The sequence below is a fragment of the Solea senegalensis genome, linkage group LG11 (genome assembly GCF_019176455.1).
Source record: "Solea senegalensis isolate Sse05_10M linkage group LG11, IFAPA_SoseM_1, whole genome shotgun sequence".
Classification (NCBI taxonomy): domain Eukaryota; kingdom Metazoa; phylum Chordata; class Actinopteri; order Pleuronectiformes; family Soleidae; genus Solea; species Solea senegalensis.
Genome location: NC_058031.1, coordinates 5,688,431 through 5,709,273, shown reverse-complemented (window position 1 = coordinate 5,709,273; position 20,843 = coordinate 5,688,431). Strand labels below are relative to the sequence as shown.

The window sequence follows — 20,843 nt, the reverse complement described above, 5'->3', positions numbered from 1 at the left end:
CCTCACTGGCCAACCACAAACTGACTTCATCGTGACACTGTGGTTGTGTGGGTCATGGTGGTGGAATTTTAGGGGGTGGAGGTATGATGCGTCACGTGACCGTCCAGTACTAATGATACTGTCGCTTGTTCATCTGTGGCAACCAGGGCCAGACGTCTGTCAGGTCAGGAGGACAAGGGCAAGCGTGAGAGACAGAGAGAGACAGAGAAAGAGAGCTCGAGGAGAAGCGACAGTCAGGACACACCATCACGTCTCCTCCACACTCACAGTCAAAGGATATTTATTTGAGTTTCTTCAGGAGGCACAGGAAAGTAAACAAAGATGATGACCATGACCCAGGTGGAGACCACGGTCCACTATGATAACGGCTACGAGGAGGTATACATGTTGCAGGAGGACGAGTGGGACAGGGACATGCTGCTGGACCCGGCCTGGGAGCAGCAGCAGAGGAAGGTAAGTCACAAAGAAAGAGTAACAACACACTCTCACCTGGAATAAAGTATTGAATAATGAATCTTTTTCTCACTAGTTAGGTTGCTGCCAATGGTAAAACTTTAATTATGAAGAAATTCATGAACATTTGACGTAAATATTTGCTATTGGCGTTTACAGTATCACACACCATAGATTGACACCGTTCTGTTGGGACTGAGGTCAAGGTTACGATATTGAAGGGTTGTACTTCCGGTAAAGATTTTCAAAATAACGTTTTTAAGAAACACTTCTGGCACCAAGTTGTTTAAGTTGTTATGGTTGTGCAGCCGTCTTTCTGTAAATTAAAAAAGAATTGCTTCCACCATAGAATAGTTTCAGATTAGACTACAATGGTTCTCTAACTGTGGTACGCATACCACCAGTGGTCCATGAGCTCCCTCTTGTGGTATTTGGTATAAAAAGTATTGAGATCCACTGAACTACGGTATATAGACATTCCTCTCTAAGCCTTTTACAGATATTTATTTTCTATTTTGTTGTTGGAACTAGGTTTTTCTTATTGCTTTAATAGCAGTAAATCAGTCATACACATAGTACAGTTTTCCTGTCCAGACATGTTTCAGTGTCCAAACTAACACGTATTTGCGTCTCCAACCTCTCAACTGGAACACCCTGAACTCGGGGGTGATGTCACTCTCAGTTCTGATGTAAATTGAACGCAGCATAAAACCTTAATCTTATCTTAATCCAAAATGCAAAAAGTCGCTCTGAACTTTTTAGTTGTCTCTGGGTGTCCTGCCCAAAGTATGTGTAGTTTCCGTTAAGCAGTCTGGGAACTGGATTCTTTTTAAATACATGTTAGTCTGACTGATATTGTACTAAATTAAATTGTGAATTTCTCTGTGAGATGAATAAAGTATCTATCTAAATTGAATTCACATCCAGATAATGGGATTGGGAATTAAAATACCACTTCATTCGTTCAAACCGTCAGTCGGACCAGAGTGGGACTCAATCTGGCCTATGCAGTTACAGTTCTTCCTCAGTGTCACAAAATAACACATTTGAACTTACTCTTAGAGGCAGCAGGTGATCAACAACTCCCGTGTGCCATATTATAAAAACAACACACATTTTCTTTTTGGACATTGTTGCAGGGAGTGAGCAGATTACAAACTTGAGTTTGCATTTGGAAAGGCCTGTCTAACTGACAGAAGAAGCAACAAACTTATTAGCTAATCCTTTTGCTAATATTGGTGCTTTTCCACGATACATTCATTAACCATACATTACACAAGGAGAGTCAAGTGCCATATCTGTCTTTCCTTTGTGGTGGTAGCCAGTCAAACTGTATATACCAAGCACCACCTGAGAAAATATTGGGTTCTTGAAATAACACACATTATCACCAGCGTTAAAATACAGTGGTGTAAATAGGCCGAGCAAAGTCAGCTACGAAATTTTCACGGGAGGCAGATTTATTCCCAATAAGATGATTTTGCTCTCTCATCATCCTCCTCTTCCTCACCTATACTTCACACAGAGCGAGAGAGAACTTGACTGTAACTATTATTATTGTTCAATTTATTATTATTATTTTGTTATTGGTTCAATTTTCGATGCACTCCGGGCAAAGTTCCTCAGCTCCAATCCGATCACATACCCTGGTATAAAGAACAGTATTTCTGATTTTCCTCCAAGTACCACCAAAGTAAGGTCATGTAGCACTGGTGTTACACGTACCACAGTTTGAGAACCAAGGCTTTAACATACAGTAGGTCATAACTTAAAGGTACAGTGTGTAAACTTTTGGCCATATTTATTGGTGAAGTTGCATCAAAAATCAAATGTTAAGTTTGTCCACTGTATAAACATAGTAGTCCAAAATGGCCGCCATATTAAAGGCTCATTCTGTGATAATGAAGAATTCATACAATCAGGTACATTCATTATTAAAAATAATTATTTTGACGAGCATTTCTGTACTTCCGGTGTGCTGCATGCCGCAGACTTGACGCAGCTTAGGGTTCAGACAGGGAGGAGGGTTGATAGGTAGATGCACCAGCATCAGCAGCAGCTAACAATAGCAGCGCCTTCCTTCCAGCAGCAGCTCCACAGGCTGCAGCCTCTGCGCTGATACGCACGGAATGCGAGCTGTCAACAGATGCTCCTAACACATGATGACGCTCTCGGGATTAGAATGGACGCTACGTCTAACTTTAACCTTTGGGACCCAGAGGCAGTACAGCAGGGTTAATCCAGCGTCCTTGGTGTGGAATTCTTTTGTTTATAGAAACCAGGCAGAAATATTGTACCAGGACCAGCTCCACTCGATATAGCCCCGGCCTTCCACACACTGTCACTTGGTTTTAGGGCTTTAAAAGTTGACCCGGGACTGCTGGAGCTCAGTCCTCAAAACCTCCTGCAGCCATTGATGACAAAACGGTGTATTTTTGGATTCATATTCACAGTTATTCCCATTGCTTATCTTTTTATCTGATTGTAATTTGCAGTTGACAAGCGCTCATTGCCGTGGAATGGTCTCACCAGCAGCTGTTCAAAATGATCAAAATGGATAAAAACAGCCCCACTAATGACAGCACACAGAGAGTATAGTGTTTATTGTGGCAGCTGATGAAATGAGTCTACAGCTTGGTGTATATCTCACACTCTAGCTTGACATTCACTGTAAACAGTAACATTGCCAGAAGGATTTGGTTAGCGTCTTTGTGGGGGGTCACTTGTAGTCACATTTTCAAAATAATTTCTTTCCAGTTCAACATTAATCATTTGTTCAGCTCAGGCTCCAGTGCAGTGGGCTTAAAACAAATCCTACCAGCAGCTGTGGTAGCTTTCCTTCACTGGAAATTGATGTAGCTGTGTATTTGGATGTTTTTAAATCTGTTATCTGACTCTGAATCTGGGTTGATAAAGGACTTAGCGCCTGTTCCTGTTACAGAGACAATAAATCAGACTTATATATAGATATGTAACGTAACTTTTCTGCATTACAATACACTCTTAAAATTCATAGAATTTTTTTATTCAAGATAATAGGCCATTTCATTTTTATCATCTTTACTATCTCTGCTCTAAGCCCCAACACAAGTAACCTCAAGGCCCTTGAACATTTTTGAAAATCGCCCTAAAATAGACACGGGTCATTGAAAGTGCTTGAATTTTGTGCTAGAAAGAAGTTAAGTTGATATTTAGGTAAACGTCTCCCTTGTTTGTTACGACGCCACCTACTGTTTCATGCCCTGCATCGCTTGATGTGCACAGACTAGGCCTACGCGGAACAAACGTCAAGTCGTAATTACTAGCGGTACTGGGGACACTTTCCACTTGTCCACTGTCTGTATCTGCCATTGACGTGAGATTCCATGCAGGACAATGAGTGAGTAAGGTTAAGCAAGAGAGAGTGAATGACGTGATGTTCGGGAAATTGAAATTTCCAGTTTCCGAAGTGGCTCCTATAGGTTGTCCTCCCATCTTAAACTGTCCTTAGGTCCTTGAATTTGAGCGAATCAGTCCTGGAAAGTACTTGAATTTGCTTCCTGACCTTTTTTGTGATTGTTTTGATTGAGTGACCCCTAGTGGTAGAAATTACATTCCACACATTGAAGCTAAATCAGTGTTGAGTTAAATCTCACCAAGTAATATGCGAAATGCTTTTAGAAATGAATCACCGCTTCATTTTAATGCATGTTATTTAAAACACACACACATACATCTTAAGTGGGGTTAAGTGTCGCGCCCATGTGACAGATCAGCAAAGCCTGGGATCAAACCCATGACTTTTCACTTAAAAGATGACTCGCTCGACCGCTGATCCACCTCAGCAGGCCTAAACTAGTGTCTCTATCCTCCTGGGCACAACGGGTCACCCTCTGACCCATTGAGGCCCCAAATGAAGTGATGTGATTCATGAATATTTTTAGATTCATCGTCACCGGTTAGTCGTGCTGAGAGGTGGGGGCTGGGGTGGTGGCGCTCGGAAAGTGGGCAGCGGGGGTTTGCAATTGTGGTCGAGTCAAATTTGGACGACCAGCGGGCCACGTTTTTTTTCTATCTTTCAAGGAGGACAGCGGTTCAATGTCACATAGATCCTGCGAGGACTTGCTCAGTGTAAAATGTGATTCACTGTGAGGCTGATTCTATTCTGAGGAGCCTATTCACGAGGAACCTGGACGGACGTCCATATTTATGCAGTTCAGAGATGGAACATGTGCAAATAAATAAATAAATAAATATTCCACTAGTAATGCTGACATCTTATAGCTTTAATTAGAACCACACGTGTTGAATGAGTCACGTAAATGTTAAATTACTGAGCTATTTTACCGCTAAGCCCTAGAAGAAGGTGTCCAAAATACCCCCAGCATCATACTTTGACCTTTAACCTTTCAAGTATTTACACAGTAGGTGCATATGCTCACTTGTTTAAGTTAAAGATTAAAGTTAAAGACCAAAGGTTGTTTTTTTTCTCTGCATCTTCTGTCTGTGTCAAATAAAAACCGACTTATATATCGCAGACTGTATTGATTTTTACTTTTACAAAAATGTATGTGCTCTAGCATCTGTTGATCTTTTGATTTATTTGTTTATTTTTTTATTCATTTATTTATTTAGAACCATTTAAAAAAATATCATTGGCTACATGCAGGTTAGGCAGCCATTTTTCCTGTACCATAAATACATGATAATTTGCATTACTATGTATTACTATTACTATGTTGGTATTTTTGTCTTTATATATACTTACTATTCACATTTTTACAGTTTATTATCAGATATCTTTTTATTGAGGCGTCATGTTTGGTAATAATAATAATGTAATAATGTGCTCATAAAACGGTAACATTACAGTAATAATCACGTTAATCCCAGAGTAATGTCGATGTAATGTGTTGGTGCTGATGTCTGACACATATTACATTGTGGTTATTATAGAGATAAAATGGTATTTCCATTATATAACTATAATATCTCTGTTACTGTACTGTAATGTAACATGTCTGCAATCAGGACAGGTTGATCAACTTATTTCTCCTCAGACGATTGTAAGTGTGAATTTTCGTCCTCCGTTGTTTGGCTCCGCCTGCCTGTCGTCATACCTCGTTATAGTAACGAGTGTGAACAGCACACACACACACATATGTACTCTGATAGAGTTATCACTGTCCTGCTGTAACCAATCACGTTAAGTGATGGAAAGTGATGTGAGGGAGGTGGAAACGTGCTCCATCTCCACGTGACATTTTCACTTATGTTGACACGGCGAGACGTTTTTGACGTTTCCTTTCTCCTCCCCGTCCGTCTCTTATCATGAAGCACAGCAGAGCAGTCTAAATTTAACACCTTATATCAGTCGGAATGTGCTCTGCGGTCGGCTCGCGGCGTGCTGAGCGGCCCCGAAAGTCCGCTGCTGGCTATTATAGACTTTATAAAAATAGGGGGAGAAAGACAATGAGGCTGTCTTAACTTGATTTACACCATTTTGGGTACGTCACATGGAAGCACAGTTCTCCTCGTTGTTGTTAGTGATGGACGCACAACAGGGGAAAAGCAGAAACTGGACACTGATGGGTTGCTGAAGGTTAATCTGAAAATGTAGCCGGTCAAAGAGGTTAAGGTTGATTTGGTTAGCTGTATTGGGGTGAAAATGTGTTAACGTGTTAGCTGCCTCAGTTAGTTTAAATCTACTGCAGTGGGAAATATGCCAACGGTTTAATCCACATGACACATACTCCTGTGTATTCACCTTCACCTCATATTATGAGCTGTGTTGCATCAGCGGAGAGGAGAAGCTGCACTTTTCTCCAGCACCTGTGCCTTTGTCCGTTTCTCCTTTCAGACCTTCACAGCCTGGTGTAACTCCCACCTGAGGAAAGCTGGTACTCAAATCGAAAATATCGAGGAAGACTTCAGGAATGGACTAAAGCTCATGCTGCTCCTGGAAGTTATCTCAGGTCAGCTCCCAGAACAGAGACACAACAAACTAATATAACCTCCTGTTTTCTTCACTTCCATACGTTTACAGTTTAAAGGCCCAGTGTGTAAGAGCGGGAGCCGGTTTGACAGTTGGATAATCACAGGTGTAGCATATCAAATGAATGATGGCTGGGTTCCATTTAGCTGTGTCAGTTTCAGGGTTCATGCCGGTTCACTGTCACTCAATCCTGACTTGAACTGAACACAGCCACCTGTGCTTTTCCTGCTAAAAGGAATATCACAATGGCTGCTGTGTAAAGGGCCAATTAGTGATACCTTCCTCAAGTAGGTCAGAGAACTATGGTGGCCTGTGCATATAAAAGGCTTTATTTAACCTTTATTTAACCAGGAGAAGATTGAAAATCTCTTTTTCAAGAGTGTCCAAGTACAGCAAGGTTACAGAACCATCAGTCGGCAGCTATACATACTATAAAAACTATTTTTAAAAAAAAGCAATTTTCAGGAACACAATCATAAAAACACCATAAATCAACAAGAACATCTCCAGACAGATGTATGTGTCTCCAGGTTCTCCTAAAAACATCCAGTGAGTCTTTAAGTTTCAACTTTTTATTTTTTGGTCAATATTTTCCACTATTAACTCTTACATTAACCAGCAGATCTCACTGTCACATAACAATACTGTGTTTGCAGGAGAGAGATTACCTAAGCCAGACAGAGGGAAGATGCGTTTTCATAAGATCGCTAATGTCAACAAAGCTTTGGAATACATCACAAGCAAAGGAGTGAAACTGGTCTCCATTGGAGCTGAAGGTACTCAAAGCCTCTCTATAATCTACGGCATGCCATCAGATTTCTTTTTCGTATGCAAACTGATTATAAACTTGGGGTTTTTCAGAGATTGTGGACGGTAATGTAAAGATGACTCTTGGAATGATCTGGACTATCATCCTCCGCTTCGCCATTCAGGACATTTCTGTGGAAGGTGAGAAATAAAATAAACGTGAGAGTTTTTATAGAAGGCGGGAAAATAATCTGTGATAACCTTTGCCATAACGTATACTGTGTTCACTTTTCTCAGAAACATCTGCCAAGGAAGGTCTTCTCCTGTGGTGTCAGAGAAAGACTGCCCCCTACAGGAATGTCAATGTCCAAAACTTCCATGTCAGGTCAGTGTTTCTGTAAATCAATGCTGTTAAATGAGTCCGAAATGCAGTTTAGTTATAGTGACAAATCATGTGATTGACATTTAATCTAGTGTATTATCTAATATTCTAAAGAATGGGTCAAATGTCATCACATATTACAAAAATATTGTTTACATACGATACTATTTATCCTGAAGCTGACTTTAAAAGTCCAGTGTTTAGATTTTTGAAGGGATATATCGACAGAAATTCAATATAATAATGATACAATTTACTATTTAATGTCACCTTTTTGGTGTTTTTCTTTAAATGTTGCTAAGTTTAAAGACTTGAGAGAGGCAGCAGCAGCAGCAGCAGCAGCAGCAGCAGTTCTGCTCTGGTTTTCCAGCACCTTCATCTCTTAAGTCCAGTTTAAACTCACATGTTGATTCTCTCTCGCTCGTTGGCTGGTGAAGCTGGAAGGACGGCCTGGCCTTCTGCGCCCTGATTCATAGACACAGACCCGACCTCCTCGACTACTCTAAACTCAACAAGGTGTCGTTTTGGTTTCCCTTGTAACCAGGATGCTGTGTTCCAGTCCTCACTAACAGACTGATCACTTCCACCAAATTAACACGTCTGTCACAGTGTGAACTTCTGGACACAAACACACGGATTAATGGCACTTTGAGCTACTTTAATGTTTATTATGTCATGGTTTACGTTGTGAAACTAGCCCTTATATATTGGACTGAGGGTGTATGCTTGGTTTACATGGATAGTTCATGTTTTTGAAGTGTGATGTACTGACACATAGTCAGTGCTCACCCCCAGCTCCACACTGTCGCTATCACTGAAAACATGCCTGTCAGTGGGGACACAAGGGGAAAAATAGGTTCCAGCTACTGAACAAAAAGGCTCACCTTTGAAAATCTACACCAGCTTAACTTCAAGGAGTCAAAGAACAAAGTTTGACCACTTTAACGCAGTGTAAAATAGCCCTTTCTGAATGGAAACTGAAGTGTGTAAAGCAATTTACTCACCCCCATTTTCACCCTGCGGGGACACATGAGCTGCTGGTCGACCGCTGCTTCGTTTGGGAAGCTTGTGTCACTTTGGTGTGGGGAGAGAGTAGTTTACAAACCAATGCAGAGTCAAAGAAAAGGCAGTTTAATGGTGAGGAAAAGTAGTAAACTTCTTCTTCTTGTGACATTTTATGCTTTTGTTTATTGGCTAATATCAGTTTCAGTATCAGTGCTGGTTTTATACAATCATAGCTCGACAAAAATATCATTTTAATAATAATTTCATTGACGGTATTATGGGATATGCTTACAAATATCTGTTGTTTGAGTCCTGTGCAGTTGTGTTTGCTCTAGATAAATTATACATTTACTTTACTTTCTTACTTCATGTTATTATTATTATTAGCATGAAAAACAGATGCTGCTACAGGTTATAAGGTCGTTTTTGTGTTGCCCACCTTGCACATCACAACATGGGGTTTAGTTAGTTTTTATTAATCCCCTTAGGGAAAGTATTCCTCTGCATTTTGACCCATCCTAGAATTAGGAGCAGTGGGCTGCCACACTGAGTGGCGCCCGGGGAGCATTGGGGGTTGGGTACCTTGCTCAGGGGTTGGGTACCTTGCTCAGGGGTACCCCAGCCCTTTTTGGCCGGGTGGGGATTTGAACCGGCGACCCTCCGGTTACAAGTCAAGTTCCCTTTCCCCTTGGACACAGGCTGCCCCGAGTCACCAAATGCTGGTGACTTGTGGGCTCTTATGTTTGACAAAAAGTGATAAATATTCAAAAACCCAAGTCTTGTTAATCTTAAAAACATGACAAATTAATGTAGAGTTTGACATTTCCCATCCATTAGAAACCCATCGCAACGTCCAGCATATCGGTGTGTATGTGTGTGTGTGAGCTGTGTGTCCACAGCTCATTTAAATGTGCATTTAATGGGTTCCCAGGACTCGTAGTATTTGTGTGTGAAGAGTTGAGGGGCTCATTTAGCTGTTTTGCTTATTTGCAGAGCTGGAGAGCGCAACTGACAGCCCGTCCATGTGTGTCATTAGAAAAAAAAACAATGTACTAGTAAAGGAACACATTCCCTTGCTGGAGGAAGGTGCTGTTTGAGTCAGGCAGGGAGGCCAAGGCTGCTCTGGGAACAGTTGAGGCTTCACATGGTTAGAGGGAGTGACATTTTCGTTTGTTTTTGGAAACACAAGCAGCAGCTTTTCAGCACACAACTCACACTGACCTGACTTGGAGTTGACCCAGAATAGTTGCAGAAACCTGAGCCTAGTCCCCGCAGAGCCTTAGGCTTAGCTCTTCCTGTGCTATTGTCCACAGTGTCACGTAGTGCTCTTCAGTTTTAGAGGCTACCAGTCAGGAAAGTCAGGAAGAAATGGTCATGGTGATGTTTCTTGATATGATATTCAGTGATGAGACAGAATCAGAGCAAAACTAGAGATTGATTATCCACCAACATAAAAAAAACAACTCACGGATTAAAATGAACAAATTAACACTGAGTGCAAATACTGAATGTTTAGGCCTGTACGTTGAGCGGCTGACACTGGATACGTACACATAAAATGTCACAATATTGCTATAAATAACACATCATTGCAACACCATGACTTTGTTTTTATTTCTTAAAACCTACTGTACATATTTACTGTCACATTTCGGCCCACACCGGTGTATGAGTACACGCTGTATCATTTGATTATTCCCACTCTTCTCCATCTTCTTGACACATATTCACTGACACAGTCACACCTGGGCTTTTGAGAACTAAAGCCACCTGGAGACTGGCAGCTGTGCCAGGCAGCTGTTTGAGTCTGTGTGTGTGTGTTAAGACTGCAGTGTCAGAGCCCGGCGAGTCAGTTCTAGTCAGGGGCACAGACACGAAAAGGCCACGGGGTATCCCCCTATTCAACCCTTCATCTCGTTACTAGCCTATCCATCCATTTCTCCACCCCTCTGTCTGGCCAGCGCTGGATCTACGAGCAGCTGGCGCTGTCATGTATTGTGCCAGTCCTCACCCTCTACCATTATAGAACAGCAGTGCACACACAGGGACAATAGCAGCAGCATGGAAGCATGATCCCTCTACGTCAGTGCACTTTCACTGACGACTGCTTTTAGGCTTCACTGTCAGCTGTTCCCCCTCCCGCTCTCTTATATTAGCTCCTCTGTCAGAGTCGCTTGTGAAAGAAAAGAATGGATTTTTTTAGTTTATCATTTGATTCCTCTCATGTACGACAGTGCCTAACAGATTTATTGGACCGCTTTAGAAATCTTTCACAAACTTTTACTAGAACTGAATTCACCTTTTTATACAGGCACAACAGTCAACCACTAAAATGAATCCTTCTGTTCAGGAATGCATGTCAATAACTATCATTTGACAAGTCATAATAATGTACTTTACTATTTTTTCAGGTACATCTGAAAATATTATATTTTAGCATTAAAAAGGTCGTTTTGGTTAAAGTGCTTCTACATACTGGTGTATTTACCATTACAGAAACATAAAAATGTCATTTTGTCATTACTAATGCTGTTAATTTAGGGCAGATGTGACATAAACCTTAATACATTTGTTAAGCACTGTCAATTATGTTGTTATAGTGGTGAATAAATTGAGTAATATATTAGTTGACTGACCCTTTATGATGTCAAACATAACAGGTAGTAGATTCATTCATGTAAAGATAATAATAGTAATACTTATATATACATATGTATATATATATGTTGTATAGCACATTTTGTACATAAAATGTAGCTCAAAGTGCTTAACAATTAAAAAAACAACAAAAAAATGCCTTTAAAAGATAAATGTAATAAGGAGGTTTTTGTCTCCAGAGATTAAAGGCTCAGTTTTAAAGTTGTATAAAATATAAAAAGTAACTTCTATGAAATTATCGTGCATGTACTGTAGATGGCCTGGGAGAGTAATCTGTCCACCATAGCTCGGAGGTCAGTGTAGTGGCATTTTAAGTCCGACATTGCTGTTCAGTGATGCAGAATTGTGTTTCTTTATTTAGGATGATCCTTTGGGGAACCTGAACCTGGCTTTTGACATAGCCGAGAAACACCTGGACATTCCCAAAATGCTGGACGCCGAAGGTAATATTATTATTTTTTTTGACCTTCTCATATTCAGCACGAATTTGTCATAATATCTGTGTCGACATTTTTTCTTACTCTCTAAGCTATAGTCTATATTCATATATATATATATACATATATATGTATATATGTATATATATATATATATACAAATTGGAAGTAGTCTTCAAGTTGTGTCCGATGATACCAAATGTCAATCATACTCGTGTTCACTCATATTTGCCATACTTTATTGTCTATTTTCCTCAAAATGAGAACATACATTTGCAAAACGGACACCATGTGCTATTGAAGAAGCGCTGAAACCGAGTGACCATTAACTCCTCAGGAAAATTTGTACTGATGTAATAAATGAGCAGGTTTAAGTATATTCACTTTACCATTGACTGCCATTCAAAAGGAGGCATTTTTGCAACCAGTGGAGTCGCCCTCTGGTGGCTAACTGCAACAAAAGTGAAGAAAAGTCACTTTTCAAACTAGCACAACTATTTCACTCTTGTTAAGCTATAATTGTGACCATGTTCATATTGTTCTGTGTTTGTGTGTGGGGTGGTGAGGTGGGTAGCACTGGTTCCTCACAGCAGGAAGGTTCTCAGTTTGGGTTAGGGTTTTCATGTTGTGTTCAGATTTGCATGGGTTTTTATCTCAGGTCTAAACTTGCAGTGTGGGTGTGATTGTTAAAGGGGACGGTTGTGCGTCCCTGTCCTGTCATAGACTGACAGGGTGTGCTCTGGTGCTCAATGTCAGCCGGGGACTGGCTCCAGTGTCTCCCTGTGACCATTAGAGAATAAACATCATCGATGATGGATTGTTATATCGTCATTGAACAGAAAGTTTAATCTCCCCCCAATCCTCCAAAGTAATTTTCCACTTTGATTTCACTCTTTTTCCCCCCTCCCTTTCTTCAACATTGACTTTTCCTCCCACAGATATCATCAATACCCCCAAGCCTGATGAACGAGCCATCATGACCTATGTGTCCTGCTTTTACCACGCTTTTGCTGGCGCTGAGCAGGTACCGGTGCTTTTCCCCCAATTTGCATTTTTAGATGAGTTTCCACTGCACGTTTCATATCATACATTTTGAGATCAGACTCAGGTGCCAGAACTTTATTGTCTGCTTGACTTTGACGTGTCATTGTGACCAAAAAGAAAATGTACTGTGAGGATGATATTATGAGTTCAATTGGAAGGATGAATGGGAGCATTGCACAGTGGGTAATTTCACTCAAGTAATTATTACATTATTCTTGTGCCCTGATGCTCACAGGCAGAGACGGCTGCCAACAGGATCTGTAAGGTGCTCGGCGTAAACCAGGAGAATGAGAAGCTCATGGAGGAGTATGAGCGACTGGCCAGTGAGGTAAAATATTTGAAGTGACTTTTTACTGAGTAAAAAGTTTAGGAGAAATTGGCATGTGACCTTTTTTTAAAATGTATTATTATTATTTTTGTCTATTTGATCCATTTATGTGGGACAATGTACAATTGAAACATAATGTTTTATGTAATGCTACATTATGTTCTGACATCACATAATACAGCAACAACATTTACACACAAAACATATACAGCAACAAATAAAGCTCATGAAATCAAATCAAATCCGTGAGTGTAGCTTTTAGGACAATTTTTATTTTGGCATTTTACTTTTTATTGACAGTTTTCACTTTATACAGGTGTTAAACAAATAAATACAAAATCAAAGAAGTGGGAGTTATATTCCAAGCAATCTGTCCGTGTTTCTATTTTCTTCTACTCATTTTGTCTTAAATATCGACCATTTTATCCATTTTTCTTCAAACTGAGCTCCCTGTATTCTTAAGCAATGTGTCATTTTCTCCATTATGTAGATTTCCTCTACAATCTGTGCCCATTGATCCTGTGTAGGTGGGTCCTCTTTCCCCCATTTCCTTGTAGTAGTCATTTATTTTAGGACAATTTTTTACTTATTTCAAAAGTGCTTGAAGAGCTTCAGCCTCTTACATCGTCATGAAGGGTCCTCTACTTAGAAAAAGGGTACACCCTTGACAGATTGCCAGTCAATCACAGGGCCTCATATAGAGGGGAACAACCATCCACTCTCACACTCACGGTCAATTTAAAAGCAGGGTTCTCGACCTCAACTTACCTGGGGGCCACTGAGTGTCTAGTTTCTGTCAAGTGAAAGAAAAGTCAAACGTTTTGAGAAAAAAAACATTGAAATACTAATATTTATGATGATATTTCGCATAATTTCAAAGTAAAAGTATTATCTGATATGGAACGACAAATAGTTCACGATATAAATGTGTGTAAAATGAAATTTTACACACATCAAGAAATTGATTGTGGGGCGACACACGAGTTTGATTTTTGAGTATCAAATTTGCCTCATCCCGATATTGCATGTTTTTGGACTGTGGGAGAACGGGGAGAAACCCACGGGCAAGAGTGCTAACCACTACACATTTCAAAAAAGTGATGGATGATGCTGTATATCTGAGAAAATTCTCAAAGCAACACTCTTCCATTGTAAAGGAGTGTACTTCAAAGTGAAAGTACTCACTTAAATGTCAAAAAATATCTTTCTTTCCAAAATGATTTGACCCCTCTGCTGAAAAAAATCACTCTCCCAGACACACTGCTCTTTAACATACACGATATCTCCATTACCTTTTAACTTTTCCCATGTCTCACAGCTGCTGGAGTGGATCCGTCGCACCACTCCCTGGCTGGAGAATCGCACCCCAGAGAAGACCATGGCAGAGATGCAGCAGAAGCTGGAGGATTTCAGGGACTACAGGCGCCAGCACAAGCCCCCGAAGGTGCAGGAGAAGTGCCAGCTAGAAATTAATTTCAACACCCTGCAGACCAAGCTGCGCATCAGCAATCGCCCTGCGTTCATGCCGTCCGAGGGGAAAATGGTGTCTGTAAGTCACGATTCTTCCTCCACTTTAAATTCAACAGTTGAAAAGGGCTTGAATATTGTTGCTGCGTCTCATGAATACATTGTGTATAAAAATGGAGAGTCATCCGGCTTGAAAAATGAAGCCCAGGAGGTGGGACAGAAGGAGCAGTCGGCCACCAGGGGGCGACTCTGCTGGTTGCAAGAAGAACTCTGAATGGGAAAATTAGCCTTCTTCTTATGATATATAACAGCCCATAGCTGTTAAATTCCATTCGTTAATTGGACAATATAAATTGACTTTAGCCACAGGGGGCCACATCCTGTGTCTTCCATGTGCCGGTCCCAAGCCTGGATAAAAGGCAGGGTTATGTCATGAAGGCAATTTTTTAACTTATGTGCCATTTTAGAGGAAAATGGATGAATAGATGAGTGGCACATATGAGTGCCATGATTTCACAGGGGGGGCCACATCCAGTGCCTTCCTTGTGCCGGTCCCAAGCCTGGATAAAAGGCAGGGTTATGTCAGGAAGGGCAATTTTGTAAATTGTGGGCCATTTTCAACTAAAATAGATGATAAATCACGGCACATATGAGTGGACACCAGTGAGCTCAGCAGCTGATATCATCCAGCAGGAGCCTGCTTCAAGTTAGTTTTGTGAGATGGGAGACTGCATTCATTGACCTGTGGTGTTATTTTAATCGAGGGTGTTTTTTTCTTCTGATTTGACTTATTAATCATGTTTATTTGATCTGTTATTCTTTTCATTTTGTTTGACAGGATATTGCCAGTGCATGGCAAGGCCTGGAGCAGGCAGAGAAAGGTTACGAGGAGTGGCTCCTTACTGAGATCCGCAGGCTGGAGAGGCTGGATCACCTGGCAGAGAAGTTTCGCCAAAAAGCCTCCAGTCATGAGAACTGGGCCAGTGGTCAGTCGCAGCTGAGCGATTTGCTCTTGAACTGTTGTGTGTCTCCCTTTTGCTGCCGTCTCTTCAAATGTGCATGTTTATCTTGGCTTATTAGCTTGTGCCTTATCTCCAGGCATCTGTATCCTCGCTTCACTGCATGATTGCCAATGTTTCATTTGACCTTGGCATTTGTTTGCATTTGTTCCTAATGATATTCAATTGAAGGTCTTATTCTGTGCAAAGCAATCAGCCTGTTGTGCTCCTCCATAGGTCATTTTCTCCATTTGCAAGGGCCAAATTATACTCGATGTTGTTGATCCTTTCTCTTACCACATGTTTCTCTCTGTTATGTTCAGGTAAGGAGCTGATCCTCTCCCAGAGGGACTATGAAACAGCCACCTTGACAGAAATCAGAGCGTTACTTCGCAAACACGAGGCCTTTGAGAGCGACTTGGCAGCCCACCAGGACAGAGTGGAGCAGATTGCTGCCATCGCACAGGAACTCAAGTACGCAATCCCTAAAGCAGATGTTTGCAGTCATGTGTCATGGAGAACTGGGTGGTGTGTGGCTTATTATGTAAATGTTATTCTAATACCATTAGTACTGCACTTGCCTAGCGCTAATGGTATTATTCGTTTAGTGGCGGCCCTAAATGTGATAAACTGGGATTTAGTTTTGATGAAACTAACTCGTAGACTCCCCTTCACTGCAAAACAAGGTGCAGTGCAAGGGTGTGGCTCACTGGCACACTGACATTTTCAACTAGCAGTCAATGACACGCACCTGTGCATCGTTACCTTCTCAGTCTGGGATTGGCCACAGACCGTGCCCGGTTTCATATTTTAAGCCGTGCTCTGAAAGAGGCAGACAACATTTCAGCTGACAAGCAAAATGGCTCCTTTATTTCCTTCAAGGTATGTGACAGTTTAATGAGTGTGTTTACTTTCTCCATGTGATTTATGGCTGTTTTTTGAATTTGACTTGTGTTAATTTGACCGTGCTGTTTTCTTTAACAGCGTGCTGCTCCTTGTTGCACTGTTGAGCTGGAATGTCCATTGCTTTCCTAAAAAAGGTAACGACTTAAACTTCGCTAACATGTGTTGAAACCTTCAGTCCTCACGCAGAGTTTAATTTCAGCTTTTGTTTTCCTGTTGCAGGCTGGACCCAGCGTGCGTCTCGTGATGGCAGTCTGTCAAACATAAAGACACCCCCTGTCCTTTATCGCTCATCCCAAGGTGCTTCTGCTCAGTCGGCCAATGATGGTCCCGAGTCATTCTTGCATGAACCGGTGAAGAAGGGAGCGTACTCTAGTCCTAAACGCAATCCAGCAAGCTCCAGGCTTCCTCCTGACATGGTCTATGAGGCTCCTGGTTTGGAACCTGTGGAAGAGTCTCCAGCTGCCCTCAGAGTGTCCAGAACAAATCAGCCCACATCTGATGGTGGCTTTCCTGCCCCTCCCCAGACCCTACAAGCAGGTGAGCTTAAAAATTATGATGAAAGCATTGAGGATGGTGACTGGGAAGAGGAAACTCAGGACTTGGTGCCGCCACCACCTCCAAATCCAGGGTCGCTGTTCAAGGCTGGTGAGTTGAAGAACTACTTGTCGTCTTATGAGCATGGAGATTATGAGGAGGAAATGGAAAGCCAAGATTCAGCGCCACTTCCTTATGTGGAGCCAGCTGCTTACATGTCTAATGATGGTCAGGTGCCGTTTGAATCAAGTTATCCGTGGACAAGGGAGGACTATGCCTACTACCTCTTCTTCACTGGTGGGCTCCCTTCAGGCACACTGTCACACTACAGTTCAGACTATGAAGCTGGAAGAGACTACTACGATGATGCAGAATATGAGAGATACGACTATCCCCCTGAAGATCCAGCCACCCCTGAAGATCCAGCCACCCCTGAAGATCCACCAGCCCAGGATCCAGTGACCTATCAAAAGTTCTATTGAAATCTGAAATAAAAAAAAAATCTTAACTAATTGTCGCCTAATGTGTTTTCATTGACCTTAATGTTGGCTCATCTTGCATTCATGAAAAATACATAGTATTGCAATACTATGCGGATAGTATTGGTACATAGACATTTGCTCTGAATACCATGGGGGGGGGGAGAAATAAACAAACGCTCTGCCCTCAACTGATGCTAATTAGTGAAACTTTAACTCCAAATATGATTATGGGTAAGTTGAGATGTTAGTTTAGTAAATTAAAGCTCTTACTTGGGTATTTTTACACTTTTTTTTCAAACAATTGTAAGGCTGTGACTCCTAATACCCACAAATGACCATGTGGTACATGCTTTGTTTTCCCAGTGAGCTGGACTACCATGATGTAGCTGCTGTGAACCAGCGTTGCCAGAGTATCTGTGATTTGTGGGACAAGCTGGGAACCCTGACTCAGAAGAGAAGGGAGGCACTGGAGGTAAAGACAACATTCAAGCCTGTTAAACACAGTAACTCATTACTGTGGAGTATTGGACGAATCCATATCCTTTTCCAAGAAATTGTGTTTTTGGTATTGGAGCAGTTGTGTGGTCTTGGAACACTTGTGTCTGAATGTTTGAAAGGAGATGAAAATAACCTCAGTAAGTTTAACTGCACTACAAACGTGCAGTGTTTTTTGTGGCTGGTGATAGAGTAATCAATAATTCAATCAGTATTTAATCACAAGTTCTCACAACCTGAAGAATTAATGTCCTATCATGTTTGGATAGCTTGGAAAGCCACCACAAGAGTGTGCTAATGTTCCACACGGACTGCAATATAGAGGCAGCTTCAAGTTGGATCTGAACCCAGTTTCATCAACTCTAGGTGAAAGAATATTTTGTTGTTTGTTAGAGAGCAGTGTAGATATGACCTATTGATAAGGCGGTAGATATTTGGGTCCCCTCTAAAATCCCAGACCCAAATACCAGGGTAAAATTGGAGTGTCGGAAGAGATGAAAGAGAAATGGACATTATTGGCATGTCCGGCCATGGAAGTGACTGGCTCGAAGCCCTCTAGCCACTTCCTCTGATCCATGCTGACCATTCCAGACCTGTGAATGTGTGAGGGTCTGGGAAAAGGGCCAAGGATTAAATCTGAATGACAGCGACAGCTCTGTCTGTCCATCCTCTGCTGAGAGGAGACACTGTCAACAACAACCCTGCTAAAGTTAGGGGTTAACAAGGTCAATGTTGATGTTATCTACCCTGGGATTAGTCAGTGGGGGAATATTTGCTCGAGAATTTTTATGGTAGATATGAAGCCAACTCTATCTCATTCTAAGTGTCTGAAGGTAATAAAAGTACAAGTTGAAAAGAGGCAGGTTTTTTCTATATAGAAAATGTATAAAATGCATGTTTTATCCTTTTTTTTTTTCCTCTCAGCGGACAGAAAAACTGCTGGAGACTATTGATCAGTTGTTCCTGGAGTTTGCCAAGAGGACTGCTCCATTCAACAACTGGATGGAAGGAGCCATGGAGGATCTGCAGGACATGTTCATCGTGCACACTACTGAAGAAGTCCAGGTAAACTTACACTAAATCTCTGCTGTGGTTTGCCACAAAGTAAATTGTTGTTTTTGATACGTTTAATGTCGTATCTATCACACACGCGCCAACAAATACGACATAATAGAATCAGTCTCGATGAATTGAGGACTGTGATAAAACTTCAGGGGTTTCCCTTTTTCTCTTCCAGAGTTTAATCGCGGCCCATGAGCAGTTCAAAGCCACTCTACCTGAGGCGGATGCAGAGAGACAGGCTATCTTGGGAATCCACAATGAGGTGCAGAAAATTTCCCAGAGCTATGGGATCAAGGCCAACTTTCTGAACCCCTACAGCACCATTTCAACAGAGGAGCTGCTCAACAAATGGGAAAAGGTAACTACAGCTTTAACACGCACAGTCTCATGGCCTCCTGGCCTGAGTTTTGTGTTGAAGTGTATGTCCAATCACTCAACACAGTAAGGAAGTAAATAAAATGCACAATCTGAATAAAGTTTTGTTTTTACCAGAGAGACGCTACAGAATTCCCCTGTGTTTGCACGTGTGCATGTTTTCTAGGTAAAGAAGCTGGTTCCTCAAAGAGACGGTGCCCTCCAGGAGGAGATGGCACGCCAACATGCCCATGAAAGGCTGAGACGGCAGTTTGCTGCCCAGGCTAATCTCATTGGACCTTGGATACAGACCAGGATGGAGGTTAGACACACAGGGTTATGAGCAGTTTGTTGTACTTATCTCTATCTAATCAAATAAACGTCTAAAAAGGAAGATAATTGTATTCAAATGCACTGTGTATACACTGTGTGCAACAGTGACTTTCCTGATTAAGGTGATGATTAAATAAAATATTATACATGTTCGATGTTTTTTTTCACTTGCTGTATATCTTGAGATAATTAACTTTCAGTCACCGGTAAATGCCTCCCTGCCATATCAGTAGGCGAACTGTCAGATCTTGAGAGCAGCATGTTATGATCTAAATTTATCCCAAAATTGAGTTGTCGCATGTCTTACCCTAACAGGAAATTGGACGCTGCTCGCTGGACATCGGTGGAGCTCTGGAGGACCAGATGACCCAGCTGAAGCAATTCGAGCACGTCATTGTCGCTTATAAGCCCAACATTGACAAACTGGAGGGAGACCACCAGCTAATCCAAGAGTCCCTGGTGTTTGATAACAAACATACCAACTACACGATGGAGGTAACACGGCAGAGACAAAACAGTGGACACAGACATGCACTTGTTGCATTGATACTGAAAGCCTTTTAAACATTAAACATGTGTCCTCTCCTCATCAGCACATCCGTGTCGGGTGGGAGCTGCTGCTCACGACCATCGCCCGAACCATCAATGAGATCGAGACCCAGATCCTGACCCGCGATGCCAAGGGCATCAGCCAGCAGCAGATGAATGAGTTCAGATCCTCTTTTAGCCACTTTGACCGGGTACAGCTCCCCCGCCATTTCACATGACTGCAGTTTTGTTTTTGTTGATTTGTGTGATGGATTTAAAGCAATCTGTGAGCATGTTGAACTCATATTGTTTACATGCAATATACATAATTTTTTTTGCTAAACCTAGGTGTGGCATTGAAACTAAATTTAACCTTATTTGACTCTTAGTGCGGAGGATGGGTGAGGAATTTAAACTTTTATCCTTTGGCCATCTCATATTGCCATGAATAATCTGTCATAAACAGCGGTAGAAGACATGTTGGGCTACATTTTATGCATGTTATGAGTAAGATCCTTGCAGTTTTGACGAGCGTGATGACTTATCCAATTTGAACGTTTCACTTATTCAAGCTACATCTGCAGGCATTCCACAGATCACGTCTCTCCACGCCAAAGTAAATGCACGGATGAAACGTCCAACACACAAACTGCACA

The 20,843-nt window shown here is 41.6% G+C and overlaps 2 protein-coding genes across 2 annotated transcripts; both read left to right on the top strand.

Annotated features, from left to right (window-relative positions):
* Positions 1-126: 126 nt before the first annotated feature.
* On the top strand, positions 127-20,426 carry LOC122776810 (alpha-actinin-2). The gene is made up of 18 exons (XM_044037532.1): positions 127-453; positions 6,293-6,407; positions 7,084-7,203; positions 7,289-7,375; positions 7,472-7,559; positions 7,994-8,072; positions 11,581-11,662; positions 12,595-12,680; positions 12,936-13,028; positions 14,347-14,577; positions 15,334-15,481; positions 15,817-15,967; positions 17,779-17,887; positions 18,835-18,975; positions 19,148-19,330; positions 19,514-19,648; positions 19,975-20,154; positions 20,253-20,426. The coding sequence occupies exons 1-18, from the start codon at positions 322-324 to the stop codon at positions 20,424-20,426; spliced, it is 2,334 nt and encodes a 777-aa protein (XP_043893467.1). The 5' UTR covers positions 127-321.
* LOC122777815 lies at positions 16,286-17,445 on the top strand. The gene is made up of 3 exons (XM_044039301.1): positions 16,286-16,375; positions 16,478-16,533; positions 16,619-17,445. The coding sequence occupies exons 1-3, from the start codon at positions 16,353-16,355 to the stop codon at positions 17,413-17,415; spliced, it is 876 nt and encodes a 291-aa protein (XP_043895236.1). The 5' UTR covers positions 16,286-16,352; the 3' UTR covers positions 17,416-17,445.
* Positions 20,427-20,843: the final 417 nt, after the last annotated feature.

Coding starts and splice junctions, on each gene's coding strand:
- LOC122777815 (XM_044039301.1), top strand. CDS start 16,353: ATGGCTCCTTTATTTCCTTCAAG. Junction 16,376..16,477: donor GCTCCTTTATTTCCTTCAAG/GTATGTGACAGT, acceptor TTTCTTTAACAG/CGTGCTGCTCCTTGTTGCAC. Junction 16,534..16,618: donor CCATTGCTTTCCTAAAAAAG/GTAACGACTTAA, acceptor TTCCTGTTGCAG/GCTGGACCCAGCGTGCGTCT.
- LOC122776810 (XM_044037532.1), top strand. CDS start 322: ATGATGACCATGACCCAGGTGGAGACCACGGTCCACTATGATAACGGC. Junction 454..6,292: donor GGGAGCAGCAGCAGAGGAAG/GTAAGTCACAAA, acceptor TTCTCCTTTCAG/ACCTTCACAGCCTGGTGTAA. Junction 14,578..15,333: donor CCGAGGGGAAAATGGTGTCT/GTAAGTCACGAT, acceptor TTTGTTTGACAG/GATATTGCCAGTGCATGGCA.